The sequence below is a fragment of the Bos grunniens genome, chromosome 4, assembly GCF_055505025.1.
Source record: "Bos grunniens cultivar Pamir isolate PY7600 chromosome 4, Bosgru_T2T1.0, whole genome shotgun sequence".
NCBI classification, from domain to species: Eukaryota; Metazoa; Chordata; class Mammalia; order Artiodactyla; family Bovidae; genus Bos; species Bos grunniens.
Genome location: NC_141168.1, coordinates 97,530,590 through 97,556,794, shown reverse-complemented (window position 1 = coordinate 97,556,794; position 26,205 = coordinate 97,530,590). Strand labels below are relative to the sequence as shown.

At 35.7% G+C, this 26,205-nt stretch overlaps 1 protein-coding gene across 9 annotated transcripts in view; it reads right to left on the bottom strand.

The window, feature by feature from the left end:
* DGKB (diacylglycerol kinase beta) overlaps window positions 1-26,205 on the bottom strand; it is a 1,123,143-nt gene that overhangs the window by 362,058 nt on the left and 734,880 nt on the right. For all 9 annotated transcript variants that reach the window (XM_086397581.1, XM_086397582.1, XM_086397586.1 and 6 more), the window contains one exon: window positions 15,136-15,200. In XM_086397581.1, the coding sequence (XP_086253707.1) occupies window positions 15,136-15,200 (65 nt within the window). The remainder of the gene's footprint in view (window positions 1-15,135; window positions 15,201-26,205) is intronic.

Sequence of the window (26,205 nt, the reverse complement as noted above, 5' to 3'; positions counted from 1 at the left end):
TAGTTAGACAGTTTCTTAGAAACTTATACTCAAGTTTCTCTCAGCACTTAGAAAAATTTTCAGAGATGAGCCATTGCACACCAAAGACAAAGAAGACAAAGAGAGAGAGCTGGAAAAAGTGAGATCCAAAGAATTCACATTTACTTAATCATTTGAAGATCCACATTTACCTAATTATTTGAGGATCTAGCTATGCTAGACCCTATCATCTTTTGGAGAATAAAATTATTTTAATGCTGATTGTAACTCATTTAAAGTTTTCAGGCAGCTTAAGTAATTTTATACATGAGCTTAGGACTTGCACAGATATTCATGTACCAATATTCAGAGCAGCGCTATTCACAATAGCTAAAAGGTGAAAAGGACCCAGATGTCCATCAACAAATGAATGAATAAACAAACTGTAGTATATATACACAATGGAAGATTATTCAGCCTTAAAAAGGAAAGAAATTCTGACTATAATACACTACAAAAATGCTACAATATGGATTAACCTTGAAGACATTATGCTAAGCGAAAGAAGCCAGTCACAAAAGGACAGATATTGTATGGTTCCCTTTACATGCAGAAGTCAGATCAGAGAGACAGAAAGTAGAATGGTGGTTACCAGGGACTGGAGAGAGGGGAGAAAAAGGATTGTTGTTTAAAGGGTACAGAGCATTACTTTGAGAAGAAAGAAATTTCTGGAGATAGATTATGGTTAGGGCTTCCCTGGTGACTCAGACAGTAAAGAATCTGCCTACAATGTGGGAGACACAGATTTAATCCTTGGGTCAGGAAAATCCCCTTAAGAAGGGAGGGCTACCTACTCCAGTGTACTTGCCTGGAGAGTTCATGGACAGAGGCGCCTGGTGGGCCGCAGTCCATGGGGCTGCATAGAGCTGGACAGACTAAGTGAGTAATTAGAATGGTTGCACAGTGATGCAAATGTACCAAATGACACTAAACTGTGCACATAAAAGTAATTAAAGCCGTACAATTTTGCTATATGTATTTTACAACTTTAAAAATTAGTTAAAAACACAAAATATAAATCAAATTTTGAAAAAACATTCATCAAAAGAAAATAAACATCTGACTATGACTTTATTTATGACCTTATGGCAGAAAGTGAAGAAGAACTAAAGGGCCTCTTGATGAAAGTGAAAGAGGAGAGTAAAAAAGTTGGCTTAAGGCTCAACATTCAGAAAACTAAGATCATGGCATCCAGTCCCATCACTTCATGGCAAATAGACGGAGAAACAGTGGAAACAGTGGCTGACTTTATTTTTCTGGGCTCCAAGATCACTGCAGATGGTGACTGCAGCCATGAAATTAAAAGATGCTTACTCCTTGGAAGGAAAGTTATGACCAACCTAGACAGCATATTAAAAAGTAGAGACATTGCTTTGTCAACAAAGGTCCGTCTAGTCAAGGCTATGGTTTTTCCAGTGGTCATGTATGGATGTGAGAGTTGGACTATAATGAAAGCTGAGCACCAAAGAATTGATGCTTTTGAACTGTGGTGTTGGAGAAGACTCTTGAGAGTCCTTTGGACTGCAAGAAGATCCAATCAGTCCATCCTAAAGGAGATCAGTCCTGGGTGTTCAGTGGAAGGACTGATGTTGAAGCTGAAACTCCAATACTTTGGCCACCTGATGTGAAGAGCTGACTCATTTGAAAGGACCCTGATACTGGGAAAGATTGAGGGCAGGAGGAGAAGGGGACGACAGAGGCTGAGATGGTTGGATGGCATCACTGACTCAATGGACATGGGTTTGGGTGGACTCCAGGAGTTGGTGCTGGACAGGGAGGCCTGGCGTGCTGCGGTTCATAGGGTCACAAAGAGTAGGACACGACTGAGCAACTGAACTGAACTGATGACTTTATTAAAAGTCATACAAGTGTGTCTACATTAATAGTCTTTATTCAGCATTAAAAAATTGTTATGTGTTGTATATGATGAAGCTTACATTAAAAAAACTGGTCTGAAAACTGAAAATTTGGAATTATGAAACAACCATAACTAGATTTGAGAAGTAAAACTAGGAAAATTTAACAACTATAAAGCACATTGGAAATAGAAATCAGTAAGGTCTTCCTTTATTTTTTCAATATTTTCATGGCTTAATGCAATTGTCATTCTTTTCCAGGCATGACCAACTCCAACATTAGTTTCCTAAGTACATTGCTCTTTATTGTCAAATTGCTTTGAAGCGCCATAAAACTACATATTTTCAAATAAAGCTTTTCTGTTGTTTCAGATCACTTCAGAGATTCTGTAATATCATAATTATGACTACAACATAAATATCATGCCCTGAGTCCTTCAGGCTTCCACTTTGATATTCACAAGCCAGGATTATGAAATTTTAAAATCTATTCTCAAACTTTTATCTCTGACATGAACTTCAAGTATTTTGAAATTTAATAACCGAGATTTGTGACCCCTTCTTCCCTAACCTTATCATGAAGTAGTTGCTGTTGTTCAATCGCTAAGTCATGCCTAACTCTTTGTAACCCCATGGACTGCAGCATGCCAGGCTACCCTGTCATTCATGATCTCCCAGAGTAGAAGATGCACTAAAATACAGTTTGGAAAAAGGAAGAGCCTGGAAGTTAAATCAAAATTCTTCAAGGAATTATAAACACAGCAAAGACTGATCCTCTAAAAAATATACAAAAAGAAAAGCATAAGGTAGTTCAGGAGCCTAAAATCCAGTCCAGTGAAACAAGAGAGAGCCATCCTTAGGAAGCAGTAACTCAGTCAATATCATTCTAATGAACAGCAACAGCCAATCTAAAAGGCTGCTGCTGCTGCTGCTAAGTCGCTTCAGTCGTGTCCTACTCTGTGCGACCTCATAGACAGCAGCCCACCAGGCCCTGCCGTCCCTGGGATTCTCCAGGCAAGAACACTGGAGTGGATTGCCATTTCCTTCTCCAATGCATGAAAGTGAAAAGTGAAAGTGAAGTCGCTCAGTCGTGTCCAACTCTTAGCGACCCCATGGACTGCAGCCTTCCAGGCTCCTCCGTCCATGGGATTTTCCAGGCAAGAGTACTGGAGTGGGGGAGATGCAAAAACAGCAAAGGACAGAGAAAATGTCAAAAGTCAGGCCAGGAAACAAATCATGGAGCACCTTATAAACTAGTAGGGATTTGAGAAATTAACAAGCTTGATAAAGGAAGGTGGGTTAACTCTCACCTTCCTTTGAGATCACTCTCAAAGAAGTTTCTGGAAAGACTCTCAGAATTTATTCATTATTTCATGATAACAAGAGGATCATTAAAGTAGTTGTTCCTTCTTGAGAAGTTCTGAGATGCAAGTCATTATCCCAATAGAGTTTGGGATAAAGAGCCAGGATTTTCCCCAAAATAACAATTTGCTCTTAAAATTTAAGTTGTCCTTTAAGTTACAATAGCCTGGTTTCCGAACCAGGTCATCTCAGTTCTGTCTATAGACATGAAATAGTGTCCATGTTATTTATATAACCTGTCTAAAGAAGATTATATGTAAAATCTAGCATTCCCTTTGTTACCCTCACCAACCGTTAGCAAATTATAGGCACCTAATAAGCACAGTGAAGATTTGAGTGCCTGGGACAGGTTTCAAACTCAGCAACCATGGTTAGCAGTAACTGGTATTAATGAAACACAATCAGCATTAAAACTACTGAAATGTTGTTACCAGATATACAGGATCCAGAAAATGAAGAAGCAACTGGGAATTCCAACAGAAGATCTAAGTCAAGAACCAAAAGTGAGTGCCAGGAATAAGGGCAGGGCATGAAGATAGTGTGAAGACATCATTTACTCTTGACTATGCTTATGTCTGAAGGGCATGAGCTTTGGTTCTCCTACTGTGAAGTGTTTTGTGGACAGTAACCATGTCTACTACACGTCTACTACTACTACAAAATAAAGACAGCAATAGTTACAGAGCAGCCTTTCTTTACGGATTAAAGAAGATACCATATGATAAACTCAATTTAATGATGTGAATCCTAAAGGAAATCAACCATAAACATTCATTGGAAGGACTAATGCTGAAGCTGAAGTTCCAACACTTTGGCCACCTGATGTGAAGAGCCAACTGACTCACTGAAAAAGACCCTGATGCTGGAAAAGATGGAGGGCAGGAGGAGAAAGGGGTGACAGAGAATGAGGTGGTTGGATGGCATTACCAAATCACTGGACCGGAGTTTGAGCAAACTCCAGGAGATAGTAAAGGACAGGGAGGCCTGGCATGCTGCGTGCAGTCCACGGAGCTGCAGAGTCGGACATGACTGAGAGACCGAACAACGGCAAAAACAAATGATGTGAAAGTGTTATTCCTAAATAAATACTAGCTTCTATTAAGTGGTATTTTGTGATATTTTTCCCATTAAACTCTAAGCTGCTTTGAAACAAGACTTTAGTATTCTACATCATTGAATCCCTTCTGTGAAGGTTACAGAACATATCTCAGTATTCCTCTGGAAAGATATCAGTGTCCCCTCCCTTTGAATCTGACTAAGCCTTTGAATATTTCAATCAATAAAAAGTACAGTGAACATGAAACTCTGTGACTTCCAATACTAAGTGATACAGCGTTTCCCTGTCTTCTCAGGACACTAACTTTTGGAGGCCTGAGCTGCTGGTGTCCTAGACCACCAGACTCTGAAAATGCCCAGGCCACAGGGAGAAGTCATTTGTAGGTCATTGATAGTTAATTTTATGTGATAATTTGGTCACAGGGTGCTGCAATTAAACATCATGTCTGGGTGTGTTTGTGATAGTGTTTCTGGATGAGACTAGCATTTGAATTGGTGGACTCAGTAAAGTAAGGTATTCTCCCCATTGTGGGTAGGCACTCTCCATACTGTGAAGGACCTGAATAGAATAAAAGGCAAAGGAAAAGGAATTTGCCCTCTTCCCCCTGCCTCACTGACTGAACCGGGACATTTTATCTCATCTTCTCTGGCCTTCAAACTGAGATTATCACCATCTGCTCCTCTGAGCCTTTGGCTCAGACTGAATTACACCACTGTTCTCCTGGGTCTCCAGACTGCAGAAGGTAAATTCTGGGACTTTTCAGTCACTACAGTCATATGGTTGATACCATATACTGGTTCTGTTTCTATGGAGAACACTGACTAGTAAATGCTTCAGATAAGGTCTCAGCCAACAACCGGCATCACCCACCATTGTTTAGTTGCTAAGTCGCATCCGACTCTTTGTGACCCCATGGACTGCTGCCTACTAGGCTCCTCTGTCCATGGGATCTTCCAGGCAAGAATACTGGAGTGGGTTGCCATTTCCTCTGCCAGGGGATCTTTCCAAGTGAGGGACCAAACCTGTGTTTCCTGCATTGGCAGGTGGATTCTTTACTGCTTAGCCACCAGGGAAGCCACGATCCCATCAAATCACTTCCAACCAGTGAGTCTTCCCAGCTGAAGACCAAGATGTGGTGAAACAACGAAAAGCCATCCTTGCTTTATACTGTTTGTACTGCTGACCCATGGAAGCTATGCATATAACAAAATGGTTGTTTTACATTGCCAAGCCCTCAAGTAGTTTATTATTTAGCAATAGTAAAGGAAAGAGATTTTGATATGTGGAAGTGAAAGGCAGTAAATCAGAAAACATGTGACAACTGCCTTGGAACTGAAGGTTGAAAAGAATCTGGAAGAGACAGGATGACACTGACAAGACTTAGGATACTGCTAGGGAGGGCTTCAACAATAGAGGAACAATGTTATTGGAAAAGGGAAGAAACTGAACTGAATGGTGGCAAAGAGCTTGTTATGGAGCAATAACAAAGAGAATACCTTGGCGATTCTTAGTGTATTTTGGCCCCTTGTAAGTGTTTGCCAAACAAAATCTTAAAAAAATACAATAAAGTTATACCATGTTTGCTATTTTCCTTGATAGAAGCTGAGGTGGAGAGGGAGATAACTTCTAAGATGTTAAAATTAAAAATTCATAATAAGTCAAGATTTTTTGTACTTCTACTTTCTTAGTCTCCTCAGAAATTTATCCATTAAGGAAATATTTTTCCATGTTCTGGCTATTATAAACAGTGCTGCGATGAACATTGGGGAACACATGTCTCTTTCAATTCTAGATTCAAACCTAGATGTCCATCAGCAGATGAATGGATAAGAAAGCTGTGGTACATATACACAATGGAGTATTACTCAGCCATTAAAAAGAATACATTTGAATCAGTTCTAATGAGGTGGATGAAACTGGAGCCTATTATTCAGAGTGAAGTAAGCCAGAAAGAAAAACACCAATACAGTATACTAACACATATATATGGAATTTAGAAAGAGGGTAACAACAACCCTGTATGTGAGACAGCAAAAGAGACACAGATGTATAGAACAGTCTTTTGGACTCTGTGGGAGAGGGAGGGGGGGATGATTTGGGAGAATGGCATTAAAACATGTATAATATCATATAAGAAATGAATCGCCAGTCCAGGTTCGATGCAGGATACAGGAAGCTTGGGGCTGGTGCACTGGGATGACCCAGAGGGATGGTATGGGGAGGGAGGTGGGAGGGGGGTTCAGGATGGGGAACAGGTGTACACACGTGGCGGATGCATGTTGATGTATGACAAAACCAATACAACATTGTAAAGTAAAAAAAAATAATAATAATTTAAAAAATTTTTTTTAAAAAGGAAATATTTTTCTTCATATTTTAGGGCTAGTACATAGAATAATGAGGGTGACTTAGATTCCCCACTTTGTGAAAATACTGGTCATATAGAAATACAAAGCAGAAAACACAAACTTCAAGATGCTGCATATTTGAGAATATCACCTTTTTCTCCAAAGAAAACTGTATGTGAGAAAACCTTTTTTTTTTAAAAAAAAGTACCTGCCATTCAAGGTTAATCTTTTAGAATTAATTATATTTAGCCAGAAAATAATGCCGAACATATCCATATAAGAACATGTATTTCAAAAGGAAAAGCATTAGTAACTAATGCTTAGGTGGAGCAAGAAGGAATGGAGAGCATCTAATTAGTTCCAATTAGCCATGCAGGAGGATTACTCTCCAGGTAAAATTACCTTATAATGAGGTGATTAACCTCTTTGGAAAGAGTTCAAGATAGACTTACTTTACACTTAATATGTCTCATAAAGAACTGGTATAACAAGGGTCCTCAAGGATCCACGCCAGGGATAATTTTTAACAGGAATCAATAGATTTTATTTTGGAAAGCCCCCAAATATTTCTACTGTTATTACTGATGGAATAAATCCTAAAGCATCTGGATACTATAAATGAGGCATTTAAACTTCATATCAAATTAACTAACTTATCTGGGACTAACTTTATCTATACTAAAGAATGTAGGAATTGAACTCTTAATGAATTACAAATGCTAGCCTCTAGATTACCGATGAACAACTAAAGGAAAAAAATTTCTGTTCTTCACACTGGTCAGCGTTACAAGCTCTTTTGCCAAAATCTTTTGTCCACTGTCTAATTAGTGCCGTGGATCCCCTCAGCCCCTAGAGCACATTTGGTTCTTGTTACAGTTAGACTAATGCTAAACCGGGAAAGGGGCCTGAACACAAAGGAAAGAGAAGCTTCAGTATTTCCAACACTAAAACACTTGGTAAACTGAGGGCAGCGTTCTTAGAGCTCTATCCTCAATTCAGAGCTTAAAAAACAGCAGCTTCAACTTATGGCTAGGCTTATCTTTGGTTTTTCTCTTAAAATCGATCATTTATCATGGACTTCTTGAAATTATATATATATATATGTACACCTTTATATATATTACATATATATATGCTGTCAGCTTAAACAAGAAATAATTTAGTGTTTCAATTTGATAATTATTTTCTGAAAGATTCCATGTACACAAAGAATCTATAATAATGAGCAGAAATTCTTTTTAAATTGCCTTCAGTTTAAATTCTTCCCTGTAAGAAAATACTTTATATCTTTGATTATTTATGTCTTGGATTATTCAGTTGTGACTTTTTAGACATCATCTCTGAATTAACCACTGTTACTTCACAAATCTGGTTTCTTAATTTGGTATCCTAGGAATTGTGTTTGTGTGTGAGTCAAAAGTTTTGCATAAAACACTTGCAAATTCATGTAAAGCAAAAACACAAATCCTGAGAATAGAGAGGCAAAATCAAGGAGGAAAAATTTGGAATATTTGCATGGAGATGATATTAATAAAACATCTAAAAGTATCTTGCAAACAGAAACTAACACTGTTTCTTCTTCAGCTAAATCAGATAATATATAAGCAATATATTGTACAATACTCTTTAGAGCTCAATGTTCACCTTAGCTTGGGAGCCCCATAAAATATCCCTCTGTACTCTTACAATGTAGACTTTTCTCCCAGTTTACATTCTTCTGCAGGACCTAGAACCATTTATGGTTTTTGTATAACCCCAAATTCATTTTCCTCATTTGTCTTAGAGAGTTTAAAAATTTAACATCTGGTGCACTGCCCATCACATGAAAAGAACTACTTATTAAATGTCAACCAAATCAATAGCAGATACTGATATTTTATCCAACTTCAAGACCATCACTATTCCTTCTGTTACTCCTCTGCAGTGTCAAAAATAAACAAACCAAACAAACAAAAAGAAGAGAGCAGGAATAAGAAAGCCGGAGAGAATGAAGAAAAGGCAGAATGAGAGGCAAAGATGGAAGAAAGGTTACTGAATCTTCCTGATTCATGCTCCAGTTCTCACTCACTCTATTCCAAAGAGTTATCTTACAAACATGGTTTTGAACAACTCTGATATAAAAGTTAGCATTTCAGTTTAATGGTACCAGGAAATAATGCACAAAGATTCAGGGGAAGCGAATCTCTTGTGTCAGAGGGCACATGGCTTTAACTCGCTTAACCATTTACATTTCCATCTGCTCAGATCAGACACATATTTAATGAGTTTCAACATACAGATGAAACTATACAGATAGGATAGCATAGTAACTAAATTATTTTAACTTCTGTATTACAAATACAGCAATAAGACATACAATTATGAAAAACTTAATATATGTATGATATGAAAAGCTGAAACTCTCAGAAAATATATATAGCATAAGTGTACACAAATAAATAACTCTATGGAACACAAATGTACATTTGCATCCCCATGGACTATATAAGCCTGCCAGGGTCCTCTGTCCATGGAATTCTCCAGGCAAAAATATTGGAGTGGGTAGTCATTCCCTTTTCCAGGGAATCTTCCTGACCCAGGGATAGAATCTGGGTCTCCTGCATTGCAGGCAGATACTTTACCAACTGAGCCACCAGGGAAGGTGTGTATATATGTGCACAAAAGTATAAATCTATAGTTTATATACCCATCCATTTAACTATGCAATATGTCTTATATGAGGGTAAGAGTTTAGCCATCTGGAAAAGCTGACCTAATAATGCTTATACAAAAAATGAAAGAAGTGTTATTTAAATGATATAATTGAGTAGTCATTCTAAGTGCCAATGAAAAAAGAGTACGTTTTGTTTTTAAACATAGATCAAAGTTGGCTAGGTACACAGAAAATAAAGACATAAAAATGCTTTAGGTCATGAGAATCTCATGGTATATAATTCTGTCCAAAACGTCCCTGTTCAATGTGAAAAATTCTAATGAATACAGCTTTATTCAAAATACTAAATGACAAATATTCAAAATTTTAATATCAATAGTGTCATTTCCCTAGTTGGTTTTTAAAAGATGGTATCATTTACAAATGTGGAAGTTTACAATGAAACATAATCTGTATTTTTAAATAGAAAAAATGTTTCACTATGCAATAATGAAGTTGTCTTGACTGGTGGATGCAAAAGTGGGGCCAAAGGCCTAAAATACAATGCCACACAGAATTTGAACATTGCTTGTGAAGCTTTGAACATTTATTTTATTGAATTCTAAGAATATATCGGGCTTCCCAGGTGGCACTAGTGTTTAATGAACATAGCTGCCAATGCAGGAGACAAAAGAGACATGGGTTCAATCCCTGGGTCAGGATGATCCCCTGGAGAAGGAAATAGCAACCCATTCCAGTATTCTTGCCTGGAAAATTCCATGCAGAGGACTCTAGTGGGTTACAGTCAATGAAGTAGCAAAGAATTGGACAAACTAATCAACTGAGCACACACACACAAGAATATATTATGGCTGGTTTTGACTGATAAAAAATATTTGTGTAGTAAAATATCTCTTCAGGTTGTTATAATTTAGGCAAGATTAAATTTTATTGTCTTTTACTTAATATCACATGATATACAACTGCAAAACAATTATTGTATATACATGTATACACAGAGGTAAGACAGAGAGATCTTTTCTATTCACTCTTTAGTTAAACACCATCACAGGGTACGTGCTGGCTCAGTCACTTCAGTCGTATCTGACTCTTTGCAACATTATGGATTCTCGCTTGCCAGGCTCCTCTGTCCACGGGGATTCTCCAGGCAAGAACATTGGAGTGGGTTGCCATGCCCTCCTCCAGGGGATCTTCCCCACCCAGGTATCAAACCCATGTCTCTTATGTCTCCTGCACTGGCAGACGGGTTCTTTACCAGTAGCACCACATGGGAAGCCCAAGGTAATATTAATAACTGAGAATTACATATTGTTAACCTATAAAGTTGATAATACAAGTGTTACAACAAATCTATAAGTAAGCATGTGCTATTAATTAGCAAAGCATTCACAGTGCTCAGGGATTTATATAGGAAAAATTTGTTAACACTGCTGGCTGAGGTCTTGGGATATTAAATACATGAATACAGAAAAATCTTTTAGTACCTAAAAGAAAAGTTATTTAGAATCAAGACTCCTTGTAGGCATACTTCAACTTTCTTTCCATTATCTTTCTTGGCAATAAGTAATTAAGATATTTCAAAAACAAATACACCACTTAATAATGTATAATTTAATGAATAAATTTAGTAAATATCTATTCACTGCTCATTATATTCCATGCACTACATAGATACTAAAGTCCCAGAGAGAAAGAGTCTCATTCCATGATCTCCCGAAGCCTATTATCAGGGAAAGAAGTCAAGAATCACTCCACAGCATAAGTGTGTTCTTAAAGGCAGAGGCAAATCTTCTAAATTCATGTTGACTATTACTTTGAGCAATCTGCAGAGCACAAATTCTTTTCAAAATTAGGTTTTATTAATATAGTGGTGGTGGCTTAGTCTCTAAGTCGTGTCTGACTCTTGCAACCACATGGACTGTAGCCCACCAGGCTCCTATGTCCAAGGGATTCTCCAGGCAAAGAAACTGGAGTGGGTTGCCAATTCCTTCTCCAGGGGATCTTCCTGACCCAGGAATTGAACCTGGGTCTCCTGCGTTTCAGGAAGATTCTCTACCAACTGAGCTGTGAGGGAAGCCCCTTATTAATACGGTAGTATCAAATTATTAGTCCGGAACACTAATTTTTCAGTTTTGTTTCTTCTCACATATTTAGAAGGCAAGGCTCTCTGACATATCTTATATCATTACCTAGATTCTTAGTTAAAATGCATTATTAAAATTTACATACCAATTTAAGTTTTCTATTTACAGATTTCTTCATAAAACAGCAGAAAGTAGGACAGAAATAAGGCTCATACCTTTGAACAGGGGACTAAGAAAATGATCTTTGTTTCATTCAGAGAGTTAGAGACAAGATACTTTTAAGTGATCAACATGATATAATGAAACAGCATCTTTGTGGAGCACTGCTAGCCCTCGGTGTTTGATAGCAGGTGCATTAAGTGTTGTATGTTAAGAATTGGAATTTGTACTCTAAAAACAAGTTATGACTACATTATTAAGAAGTTTCTGCAAATCACTAAGGCTTTTTCTATAGTTAGCTGCATTTTGCATATTACTTATAAGTCCTTGTTAATTTTACACAGATTTATACATAGAATTCAACCATTTTCTCCAAATTATTATAACCCTTCATAATTATGTTAATATATATTTTAATGTGTTTATGTGCAGTTAATTTTTTTAGGAAAAGCAAAAACTTAAAACGCTTCTTCTAAATAAATTGGGAAAGGTATAATGAATTTGAATTATGAGCAAAAGACATAGTAGCACAGACACTTCAAGAATTATTTTTTCCAGCCTAAAAGAACAGAAATATTTATTTAAATTCAGTTTGATTAAAGACTATCTTAAAGTTTAGAAAGTTGAAAAGCACATTCCTTTTAACAGTTAACATAGATTTATGTAGAAATTTTGGAAAAAAATATGATATAAACCTCTCAACTAGCACTTGCTTAAGCACCACCAGAAAAATAATTATCTTTCCCAGTTCTTTCAATTTCTGTCGTAAGAAGCATAGAGAACAGAACTATATATTTTGGTAATTGATTTCCTTAAGATAATGTTAGAAACATCATGTTCTTTAAAATATAAATGAATTTCAAGGTGAGCATGCTAGAGGATAATACTAATGGCATATGATTTATTGTGACAAGAGATCTGATCTGAAACACCATTATTAGGAATACTTAAAAAAATCCATTTGCAAATTCCTGAAAATATGAAAGTGCCATATCTGAACCTGTATCGATGTTGAAATCTAGAAAGTTGTCCTTGTGAGTATGAAAGTACTTGTGCACACTATCTGGCCTTCCTCTTCATATAAATTTATTAGAAAATTTTTATATTCTGAATATGCTGCATTGTAGTGTGGGGAATTACCTAAATGCTCATAACACTGAGTGAAGGCAATCTACAAAAGTTCAGAGTCAATATATACGGATAGTTAACTTGGTAATGTATATAATTTTAGGGCTGACTGTTACCTTAAAAAAAATAGCAATAATTCTCTGAGCAACTACTGATATAGCTGGCATTCTTTGAACTCATACTAGAAACGTGTGAGCTATGTCAATATAGAAGGGATTTTCTATGTTATTACCGTTCTAAATGAAATACTCCCTTTATATAAGCGAGAGTTACTTTTGACTTAAATTTACACTTACGCTTCAGTAAGATGCAGTTTTACATCTTCTAAACTTGGGATACATAAGCACATTGTAGTCAATGATATCTAACCACATGTTAGGCAGTGAGCAATGTCATAGATTAGTACTGCAGTTAATAATAAAAAATTTAAATAGACATATATGAATAATAGGAGTCTTCATTATTAAAATAATTAAAATTATTCTGGAGAACAGAATTGATTAGCTTTGCAGGAGCATTATAAAACTGGCACTCTAATAAAGGCCATCAAACTTGAGCATCTCATAAATATATCGATACACTGCTCTGTACTCTTCTCCTTTCTCCCTCCCCGTCGCACATGTCTCTCTTTCTATTTCTCTGGTTTTCTCCACTCTCTCCCTCATCCTATCTCTGTTGAATAAGTTTGGAACAAAAATTTCCCCCCTTAAGCATATTTTAATGCATTGATGGGCTTTTAAATTGTAAAACTCCTAAAGGGGTGCACTGCATGCAGCATTTCTCAAATAGCATCTTTTTGGCTTGAAACCTATTTTAATATATGAATATCAACATATGAAAGACTCATAGAATGGCACTGGGGAGCATAAGATAGTTGATTCTATTTCCAGTACATTCAAGTTGGATCATCAAGTGCTAAAATACTTACAAAGTAAATGTAATTTTATTATTACATCATTTTTACATAAATTTCATGAAATAAAATTAAATCTTGTAAAATGAAAATGTATATTCTAGATATAAAGAAAAATGGTGTAAAGTTTTAAAGAAGTTACTTTGACTTAATTTTGTAATATAGATGGCATAAAATTAAAATACTGCAATAAAAATTCAGTATCCATCCCATCCACTTCTTTCCCTTTTCCAGAAGAAACCAAAGTTAAAAGATTTTTGCAAATCTTTCTAAAGATATTATATGCACATATACATATTTATTATATACTTTTTTTCCATTTTCCTTAAGACAAAATCAAGATACTTGAACTATGAAAGAAAAAGTAAACCATAGCATCATGATTTATCATCTGTAGGGTAGGAAGATCTCAAGGTGATACCTGGGGTACATTTTAGAAATACATTTTCATGTGTCTTGCTAAAACATTTAATATAGATCAATATAATGAAAAATTAGATAGGATCTTGCATGAAACTATTTAATATGATAATTCTTATATAAAGTAGTACACTAAAGTCTATTGTTAAAACATCTAAAATAGATTTAAAATACATTCATGTATTATGGAATCACATGGAAGAAAAGTATGTCAATCTCCTGGTGTATAACAAAACTGAAATAAACAGAAGAATTTTCAGTACTTGTAAGTGTTCTATAACACTCATGTTATAATGTCAACCTAGCCAAATAGAGAGATGCCAGGGCCTTTGACTTTGAACATTAATATATAAATCAGTTAAATATGTATATATAAATGTTGACTATTATTTTGTAACTGTGAAATGAACAGAGTAGAAATGGGTATAATTAAACAAAATACACTTTTGCCCAAAATTTCCTGGGTAGTGGGGTGGAGATGGCCATATTTCCTTCTAGAAATGGGGAAGATAACAAAGCCCATCTTTCTCAATTTCCCTGAATATCAGCAAAAGTCAGTATCTACATTTCTGAGGAAATAATGTCTGTGTATTGTTATAGCAGCAAAACTAATTTTGGCTTTCAAGGGCTTTTGCTCTGAAGAGAAAGTCTTTAACAGTAGTTTTTGTCAGCACTTATATTTCTCTGGTTAATTTTCCATTTAGCTGAAGCCAATACAGGACTGATAGTACAAAAATTAGAGGTCTTATATGATACCTGTGGAATGTACAGTTACTCAGCATGACCAAACCAGAGCCGCGTGATTCTCCTTCAGATTTAGGATGATCACCCCTCACATACTGGGCCACGTAAAGGCTTCCAGTGTATCCTAATAACTACCTTCACCTTATACTTGATATCTGTCTTCTCAGTATGAAAATGGACCAAAGATGACCACATTGTATTCCCCCTTATAACCTCCCTAAAATTTAGCAAGGAAAATTAAATATGTTTACATTTATGTCTTAATACTTATACACATGGCAAGCCCTATTCAGTCATTCACATGTTAAATGCTTTATATCATACAGTGACCCTTTTTATGACACAGTCCATCAACAGCAACCATAATTACAATGAATCATTTTTTCATCTTACCTACTATTGAATTTTTCTGGGTGTTTCTCTCTCATGATATGGAATCTGTGTGCAATGGAAGCATCCTAAGGAGAGAAAGAGAAACAAAAGACAGGACAGTTTATGATCCTAATATCTTGTGGAAACAATTAAAAGAGAAAAAATTAAAGAATAATAGTTTAAATTAACCTTTCCTAAAAAATACCATTGTCAAGAAGATATTGTGTAATTAGGCAGAAACGAGTAATACACGTAAATTCTGTACAAGTATGAATTAGTCACTGTTGGTTACTTTTCATATTTACTTCAAGGAATTAATTTCTATATAATGCATACACCTCCTGTACATGCTTTTGGTCTATGCTTAAAGAATGTTTAAAATAGTTCATATGTACATAAATGCCAAAAAATATTTAAAATTCTTGTTATACAAAAGCTAGAAAGATGGTGTAAGTGGAGAAATGATCGGGTGCAGAAGCTCTTAGTCTCCTCATCTTTTGAGATTAATTATGGTAAAAAATATAATGTGAACGTTTTTATCTGGTACAGGTAAGTTTGAAACATGACTTCAAAGTTTGTTAAGAGTGTACTGGATGTGTAGTTATTAACTGCTCATTCCACAAGCTACTTTCAGACTTATCTTGATTACCAGAGAAAAATAACAAAGGGGAAATTTACTTTTGGAAAATTGGTGACAAGTGTATCTAAACTCTGAGATCCCAAATATACCAGTTCCACACCCTAATGGATGTTTCTTCCATTTAGGAAATGCATTCAGAATTTCTATGACACAGAATCACACAATATGTGAGACTGGTGGAATATTGTGATTCATGCTTCTCAACTTGCTGTTCTTTCTGACTTTTAATAGTTGTCTCTATTATTCTAAGCAAGGAGATATTTTCCCTTTCTTCATCAACACATGATTAATCACTCCAATGAGAAACTAATATATTTACCAGTCATCTCAGAAGAAATGGGGCAATTTTAGCGAATAACTGTTAATTTTGTTTCCTAGTAGGGATAAAAGAAAAAGAAAAACCAAACACAAAGGAAATAAAGAAGCTGTGTATTTGAAAGAATCCTGAAAACACTAATCAAGGATTAAAAGTCTAATGAATGAAATGAAAAGGCTAATGTGCTTACTCATGCATAACAAAGCATTAGCCACAAGAGAGGGACCAATGCCCTCTGCAGATGGCAGACAGAGTGCTGCTTTCCCCCAAGATAGAGATGTGATAGAACTCTAAATGTTTTTGTATATTTTATCCTCTAAAAATTGTTGAGTAATTGAATTAATCCACAAGGGTAAAGGACACGAAGGTATAGACAGATATGTAGTGAAACAACACTTGTAAAATAAAAGTTATCGAAAAATTCTATGTTTTGATATTCTGATATAATTTTGTTATACACACATGGTCAATTTCCTGGTTTGCCAAGTATGGATATCAAGGTGTTCACTCTTATTAGTCCAGTAGCTTTGAAAAAAATTTTTCACTAATAACTCATAAAAATACATTTTAAATAAAGCAAAGTTCTGTTGCTATGGTATGAAATTATAGGAAAAATCTGAGTTGGGCTATTATTGGTGTATTATACAGCGTTATCATTAATTAATTTTTAAAAATCATTTATTTTGATTTTATCCCTAATCTGGTTCAAAATCGATTTGGAATACCTTATTATGTAGTTAAATGCCTTCATCCAATAGACTATTTAAACAAAACTAAAGAAACATGAATCGAGTACTAAGAATGAATGGTCAATATTAGTTATCCACAGGGATATGATCAGTGAATTTACCTCTGCTTGAATTATTTGCTTCTAAGTTATAGAAGTGAAACTTTTAAAAGTAGATTGCTTCATAAGCATATATTTTTGCAATAATAGATCTCTTCCTTTCCAAAACAACATAAATAGGACAGATGGAGGGAGGGAGGGAGGGAGAAGAAGAGAAGAGAAAGGAGAGGATCAGATCAAAAGACCATTTATGTAGACTGGACTATAACTGACTAAATTCCTAGAAATACAGAACAACACACAGCCAAAGACAAACTTCGACTTAGCTCCTCTATTTCCAAGACACTCAGGCAATGAATCATGTAGGAAAGAGACGGGGGAAATAAAAGCTAGTGAAGAACACTGGCATGCCTTTTCCTTGTGTTGAATGGGTCCCACCACAAAGAGAGAGCTGGCATTGCTGAGTAAAGGATGGATAAGGAACAATGACAGCAGGTGTTCATTTGGATGAAAACTCAGACTAAATTCCCATGGGACCCTGTCCCTTTGGCATAACCCCAAGAGGCTTCAAAGAGAACTGCCAAACCCTGCAAACTTACCCAGCAGCCATATTTCAGGGACACTAAAGGTTCTCTAAGAACTAAATAATAAAACACAGGCTTCCCAAGTGGCGCAGTGGTAAAGAACCTGCCTGCCAATGCAGGAGATGTAAGAAACATGGGTCTCATCCCTGGGTCAGGAAGATTCCCCAGAGGAGGAAATAGCACTCACTTCAGTATTCTTATTTGGAAAATTCCATGGACAGAAGAGCCAGATGGGCTAAAGTCCATGGGTTCACAAAAGAGCTGAACACTACTGAGTGTGCACACACACACAATGTTGGTTTTTTACATGAACTTTGCCCTTTCAGGCTCTCTATATTGCAGGTTTTAGGAAACAAAACCTAAACTGGCATCTCTTTCATATCCTGGAATGGTTAAATGTTGAGTTCAGACAGACTTTCACTTTCAAGACTTGTTACTTTGAGCAAATTACTTATTTACCATGAGTCACGGTTTTCTTATCTTTACAAGAAGATACTAATACCCCTTTATAAAAGTACTGTGGTGAGATATTTTTCGATTATTTTGTATAGCAATTGCAATAGTCTTCTGTATAACTAGGGTATTCATATATCCTATACCCACATTAGAATGTTACTGAAAGTTAAGGAGAATGCTAAAAAATAGTTGAATTTGATAATTTTGAAAGATATATTTACTGACTCTCAATTTGGTTTTATTATTTCCTGAATTTTAAAAAAATTTCATCTTAATTTAAAAAATAAAACCAGATAGAGGAAATAAAACTTATTCATTTTTTTAAAGCAAAAAAATTAAATCTCATTAGGTTGATTTTCAAAGCAGAGTATTTTGTGTAGTACTTTATAATTTATATATATATGTAAATATGTACGTATGTGTGTGCATATATATGCATACATATATAAATATGTATATACATATAAATATATATACACATGCATACAAATATATCAAAGAATTAGCTTCTTAGCCATATCTACCTTTAATACTCTGTACTGGTATTTTTCTAAAGACTAATTTTTTTCTTTTCCTATGAGAGCTTATTTTTTTTTTTTTAAATGAAGTTACCCTAAATCTCCAAAGTTGCATTTTAAGTTATGAAAAAGTTGATTATTTTCTGTAGGTTATAACATTTTAAATAGAGCAAACAAAATTTCTGAGATATCTATAAACAGCAAACTCTACTAAGAAGAGGACATTATCAATACTAATCTTTTACTTGAGATGTAAAATATACTTACCCAAATATTATCATAGGTACTATATTTTTAATTCATTTAAAGAATATTTCTCTGACAATTATTTTTACAAAATTTGACAAATACTTTATTTCTGAATATTATAGCAAATTAAACATTTTCTCAATTCCATTACAGTTTAGGATAGAATATAAATCTAATGAATGACAAATGGATATTATCAAGAGTTATTCCAAATGCAACCATAGAATTTAAAATTAAACTTTGTATACTAGATGAATTTTCATTGATTTCCTGAAGTAGTTCAGTTCCTCCTTAGTTTTGGATGAATAAATGACTTCCTGTGTGTGAGTTTTTTTTTTTCTTTAATAACTGTGATTTCTTCAAGAGCTTCAAGAGCTGAAATGTGTGATGTTCCATTTGTTATTTTTTGAATATTTTTCAAAGATTTTCAAATGAAATTTTGATGTGTTATTTACATATAATAAAGTTTACCAGTTTTAAGTGTACAATTAAATGTCTTGAGGAAGGTTTTAATAACTACTGTCAACAATCACGATACACAAAATTTCCATCACCCCAAAAGTTCCATAAGGCCCTTTGCATTTATGTACTTTCATACATATATACATATACAAACCACTGATTTGCTGTCTTTATAGTTTGTCTTTTCTAATACTTCCTGTAAATGGAAATTAAAAGTACTCTCATGTCTGGCTTCTTTCATTTACTATAATGTCTTTCAGATTCAGTCATTTGTTCCAATGTCAGGGGTTTGTCCCTTTTAATTGCTAAGTAGTATTCTATTAAATAAGTATACCACAAGCTGTTTGTTTATTCATTAATTGCTGACATTTGGCTTTTATGCATAAAAGTGCTATGATCTTTTGAGCACAATTCTTTTTGTACACATGTGTGATTATGTCTTTGTGTAAAAAGTTAGGAATGAGACTGCTGTGTTCGATGGTATGAGTATATTTAACTTTATATAAAATAAAAACATCACCTTATTTTTCAAAGTACTTGTACTATTTTGCATTCCTACTAGTAAAGTATGTGAATTCCAGTTACTCGACATCTTTACCCACACTCCACATCTACAGCCAGTCTTGATAGACTTTTTAAATTTTACCCTCCTAAGAAACAGTATTCTGTTTTAGAGCGTTAACCCTTATTGAATCACACTATCTGCTTCAGTACAAGGGTCTGTCAATTCTGGCAAAATTATAGGATTTCAAAGTTCTGGTACAGATTTAATAAATACTTCCAGCTTTATCACAATTCATTCATTCTCACAGCTTTTAGATATCTTCTCAGCTTTGCTATATTCAACAATTACAAAAGAGCAATGAGCACTTTGAAAGTCCATTTGTGCATTCAACTCAACACTCATCCCATGCACAGCCTCAGGGATTTCAAAGGATTTTTTTTTTAATTCCTTCAAAAGATATTCAGAGAATATCTTAGGGTATCTCTTTATAAAGAACTAGAGCTCTCAAATTGATTATGATCTCTTTTTTTTTTGTTGTTAAAGTGAAGTAAAATTGTTAGTTGCTTCAGTCTGTCCAACTCTTTGTGACCCTATGGACTGTAGCCCTGGAGGTTCCTCTGTCCATGGGATTCTCCAGGCAAGAATACTGGAATGGGTTGCCATGCCCTCCTCTAGGGGAACTTTCAGACCCAGGGACTGATATGTAGTATTAGTTAATTAGTTGCTCAGTCATGTCCAACTCTTTGCAATCCCATGTACTGTAGCCTGCCGGGCTCTTCTGTCCATGGAATTATCTAGGCAAGAATATTGGAGTGGGTAGCCATTCTCTTTTCCAAGGGATCTTCCCGACCCAGGTATTGAACCTGGGTCTCCTGCATGGCAGGCAGATTCTTTATCATCTGAGCCACCAGGGAAGCCAATATACTTTAAATAAAAGCAATATTTAAAAATTCAATGTATATAAAAGTATATGAAATGTGAAAGACCCACTTTTCCCCAATTTTAATTCTGAGAGATAATAACCGAGGTCCTTTCTATGCATCATTTTGAAAACAGCCTATCTAAAAATCATAAATGTATGAAAATACATATGCACAACTGTATATTTACAAAAATAGACATACGAACTGTGCTGAAACTTGGATTTTTTTTCACTTATCAATAAAGCATATATATATCCAGGAAACAGGAATTTTCCTAATGTTTTTAATGCCTGTAGCCTATTGCCCTTAATAGATGTGCTATTATTTATGCAGCTATCTCCTTTTTGTAGTGGTTTAGGTTTACTATTTTGCTACCAAAATCAATATATAATGTTTTGTTACCAAATTCTATACAACCTTCATGCATCTCTGTGAATATATATTTACAACAAATACTCAGAAGTGGAATTCCTGGCTGAAAGTGTAGGTAAGTATTATGTTTTATTGTGTAGTGAAAAATTATGCTCTAAAATGTTAACACATTCCCACTAACAGTGTCTAACGTGACTAGTCATCATTAAGTTTATCAACTTCTGAATTTGATGGGCTAAAAAGTATTGACACAATTGTTTAAATAAACTTTGTCATTGTTGATTGAAGTTGATGATCTTTTCATATGATTTTGTTCATATTTATTCATTTGTGGACTACCTACTTAAGTATGTTACCCATTTTGTCTATGTACATTAAGAAACTATTTATATTAATAACCATAGTGAGGAAATAGTACTTAAATATTTACTACTACTGACAGAATGTGGTCCACTGGAGAAGGGAAGGACAAACCACTTCAGTATTCTTGCCTTGAGAACCCCATGAACAGTATGAAAAGGCAAAATGATAGGATACTGAAAGAGGAACTCCCCAGGTCAGCAGTATGCTGACCCCAATATGCTACTGGAGATCAGTGGAGAAATAACTCCAGAAAGAATGAAGGGATGGAGCCAAGCAAAAAGAATACCCAGTTGTGGATGTGACTGGTAATAGAAGCAAGGTCGGTTGCTGTAAAGAGCAATATTGCATAGGAACCTGGAATGTCAGGTCCATGAATCAAGGCAAATTGGAAGTGGTCAAACAAGAGATGGCAAGAGTGAACATTGACATTCTAGGAATCAGCGAACTAAAATGGACTGGAATGGGTGAATTTAACTCAGATGACCATTACATCTACTACTGTGGGCAGGAATCCCTCAGAAGAAATGGAGTAGCCATCATGGCCAACAAAAGAGTCTGAAATGCAGCACTTGGATGAAATCTCAAAAATGAAAGAATGATCTCTGTTCATTTCCAAGGCAAACCATTCAATATCACAGTGATTCAAGTCTATGCCCTAACCAGTAATGCTGAAGAAGTTGAAGTTGAACGGTTCTATGAAGACCTACAAGACCGTTTAGAACTAACACCCAAAAAAGATGTCCTTTTCATTATAGGGGACTGGAATGCAAAAGTAGGAAGTCAAGAGATACCTGGAGTAACAGGCAAATTTGGCCTTTGAGTACAGAATGAAGCAGGGCAAAGGCTAATTGAGTTTTGGCAAGAAAATGCACTGGTCATAGCAAACACCCTCTTCCAACAACACAAGAGAAGACCCTACATATGGACATCACCAGATGATCAACATTGAAATCATATTGATTATATTCTTTGCAGCCAAAGATGGAGAAGCTTTATACAGTTAACAAAAACAAGACCAGGAGCTGACTGTGGCTCAGATCATGAACTCCTTATTGCCAAATTCAGACTTAAATTGAAGAAAGTAGAGAAAACCACTAGACCATTCAGGTATGACCTAAATCAAATCCCTTACAATTATACAGTGGAAGTGAGAAATAGATTTAAGGGCCTAGATCTGATAGATAGAGGGCCTGATGAACTATGGAATGAGGTTCATGACATTGTACAGGAGACAGGGATCAAGACCATCCCCATGGGAAAGAAATGCAAAAAAGTAAAATGGCTGTCTGGGGAGGCCTTACAAATAGCTGTGAAAAGAAGAGAAGTGAAAAGCAAAGGAGAAAAGGAAAGATACAAGCATCTGAATGCAGATTCCAAAGAATAGCAAGAAGAGATAAGAAAGCCTTCCTCAGTGATCAATGCAAAGAAATAGAGGAAAACAATAGAATGGGAAAGACTAGAGATCTCTTCAAGAAAATTAGAGATACCAAGGGAACATTTCATGCAAAGATGGGCTGGATAAAGGACAGAAATAGTATGGACCTAACAGAAGCAGAATATATTAACAAGAGGTGGCAATAATACACAGAAGAACTGTACAAAAACAGATCTTCACGACCAAGATAATCACAATGGTGTGATCAGTGACCTAGAGCCAGACATCCTAGAATGTGAAGTCAAGTGGGCCTTAGAAAGCATCACTACGAACAAAGCTAGTGGAGGTGATGGAATCCCAGTTGAGCTATTTCAAATCTTGAAAGATGATTCTTTGAAAGTGCTACACTCAATATGCCAGCAAATTTGGAAAACTCAGCAGTAGCCACAGGACTGGAAAAGGTCAGTTTTCATTCCAATCCCAAAGAAAGGCAATGCCAAAGAATGTTCAAACTACCACACAATTGCACTCATCTCACACGCTAGTAAAGTAATGCTCAAAATTCTTCAAGCCCGGCTTCAGCAATATACGAACCGTGAACTTCCAGATGATCAAGCTGGTTTTAGAAAGGCAGAGGAACCAGAGATCATATTGCCAACAACCGATGGATCATGGAAAAAGCAAGAGAGTTCCAGAAAAGCATCTATTTCTGCTTTATTGACTATGCCAAAGCCTTTGACTGTGTGAATCACAATAAACTGTGGAAAATTCTGAAAGAGATGGGAATACCAGGCCACCTGACCTGCCTCTCGAGAAATTTGTATGCAGGTCAGGAAGCAACAGTTAGAACTGGACATGGAACAACAGACTGGTTCCAAATAGGAAAAGGAGTACATCAAGGCTGTATATTGCCACCCTACTTATTTAACTTATATGCAGAGTACATCATGAGAAATGTCGGGCTGGAAGAAGCACAAGCTGGATCAAGATTGCCGGGAGAAATATCAGCAACCTCAGATATGCAGATGACACCACCCTTATGGCAGAAAGTGAAGAGGAACTCAAAAGCCTCTTGATGAAAGTGAAAGTGGAGAGTGAAAAAGTTGGCTTAATGCTCAACATTCAGAAAACAAAGATCATGAGATGGGGAAACAGTGGAAACAGTGGCCAAGTTTATTTTTCTGGGCTCCAAAATCACTACAGATGGTGACTGCAGCCATGAAATTAAAAGACGCTTACTCCTTGGAAGGAAAGTTATGACCAAACTAGATAGCATATTCAAAAGCAGAGATGTTACTTTGCCAACAAAGTCCATCTAGTCAAGGCTTTGGTTTTTCCAGTGGTCATGCATGGATGTGAGAGTTGGACTGTGAAGAAAGCTGAGCCCTGAAGAATTGATGCTTTTGAACTGTGGTGTTGGAGAAGACTTTTGAGAGTCCATCAGACTGCAAGGAGATCCAACCAGTCTATTCTGAAGGAGATCAGCCCCTGGAAATCTTTGGAAGGAATGATGCTAAAGCTGAAACTCCAGTACATTGGCCACCTCACGCGAAGAGTTGACCATTGGAAAAGACTCTGATGCTGGGAGGGATTGGGGGCAGGAGGAGAAGGGGACGACAGAGGATGAGATGGCTGGATGGCATCACTGACTCGATGGACGTGAGTCTGAGTGATGGACGATGGTGCGATGGTGATGGACAGGGAAGCCTGGCATGCTGCGATTCACGGGGTCGCAAAGAGTCGGACATGACTCAGCAACTGAACTGAACTGAACTGAACTACTGAAGCACTGTTTTAAAAGCTTTATATGTAGTATTTAATTTAATCCCATAAAAATTTTTATGAGCTAACTATTGTTATCTAGCATTACAAATAGGAAATAGGATTACAGAACTTTTAATCATCCCAGACCTTATGAGAAAGGGCTGTAGAATTAACAATTGAATATAAGAAATATCATTAAAATGCAGGCATTTCATACCCTTTTCACTAGTATAGAAAAAGTCATGCATTGCAAATATTTCACAAGTCTGTTTTTTTACTTTTTACCTTGTAGAGTTTAAACTATATTTCAGTTATATCAACATTTTCTGAGTTTTGAGTCATGCTTAGAAATCTCTTTCTTTTCTCCAATTTAGGAATAATACTACTTTTTTATATCTTGCCATTATTGTTAGGGGAAGCACACTGATTGAAACCTCCCAACCTAGCCAGGCACCATAGTAACCATTTGCACGAGTTTTATGACAAGAGATCCTGATAAGGAATACGGAACTAATAAGCCACCACCAACCAGAAGAGTTCAGGAAAGGTCTAAAGGAGACACCGTGTGTCCGTCCACTTCCCCGAATCCCTCTCATTAGCATCCATCTTGGCTGAGCAATGAGTGCACCACCAGGAAAGACTCTGAATTAGAATGATTGGTCAAAGACCACAGAAAACTAATCCCATCACCATAAAGCCCGAGACTGCGAGCCACGCGGCAGAGCAGTTCTCCTGGGTTCCCTTACCCTACTGCTCTCCACCCGGACGTCCTTTCCCAATAAAATCTCTTGCTTTGTCAGCACGTGTGTCTCCTCGGACAATTCATTTCCGAGTGTTAGACAAGAGCCCAGTTTTGGGCCCTGGAAGGGGTCCACCTTCCTGAAACACTATGACTTCATATTTTACAGTGTAATATCTGAATCATTTCATAGTATTTTGGCATAAGAGTTAAGCAGAAATTTTGCCGAATTTTTGCCAAAATACATATTATTTATGTTAATACGAGTTTGTCAACAGTTCATGTTTCCCTCTTTGTTTGAAAGACACAACTTATATATAATAAATGTCCATCTCTGCATTTCTCTGTTACTCTGAACCAGTATACCAAATTATTTCAATTATTTTAATTTGTAATCAGTTTTCATATTTTTGGGGCAAGGGTCATATTCCTCATTTAACTCTTTTAAAAATGTATGATTATTTAGAAGATTTGGTAAAATTTGACATCATTTTTATTCACATTACCTTGCTATAAATATTCCGCTAAAATCTTTGGGTGTTGCAATTAGATCTGATTTGATAGATAATTTTGGAAGAATTAGAATGTTTTATAATATTACATTCTATTTTTTAAGATGTATTTCTCTGCTTACTATATTTTCTCATATGATTTTTAGTAGGGTCCAAAATTTTCTTCACATTAAGTCTAATATATTTTTATTAATTTCATACATACTTTATACTTATCTTACTTTTGTATTTACCATAATATGATTCTTTATTATTTTGTCTTTTTAACTGGCTATGTTTTCTATAGAAAACATTTTTATTATTTATTATTAATCTTTTAAACCTTATAATTCTGTTATTTTATATGGTTCCCTTCAATTGATTCAGTTTTTCTTGGAACTCAGTCCTACCATCTATAAACATGCTCCAGCTCCTTTCAGACATTTCCACCTCTAAGTCTTTTTTCTTATCTAATTGCTTTACATAGTACACCCAGAACAATACCAAATGGAAATGCTGGTACACATTTTGCATATTTAATTTAATA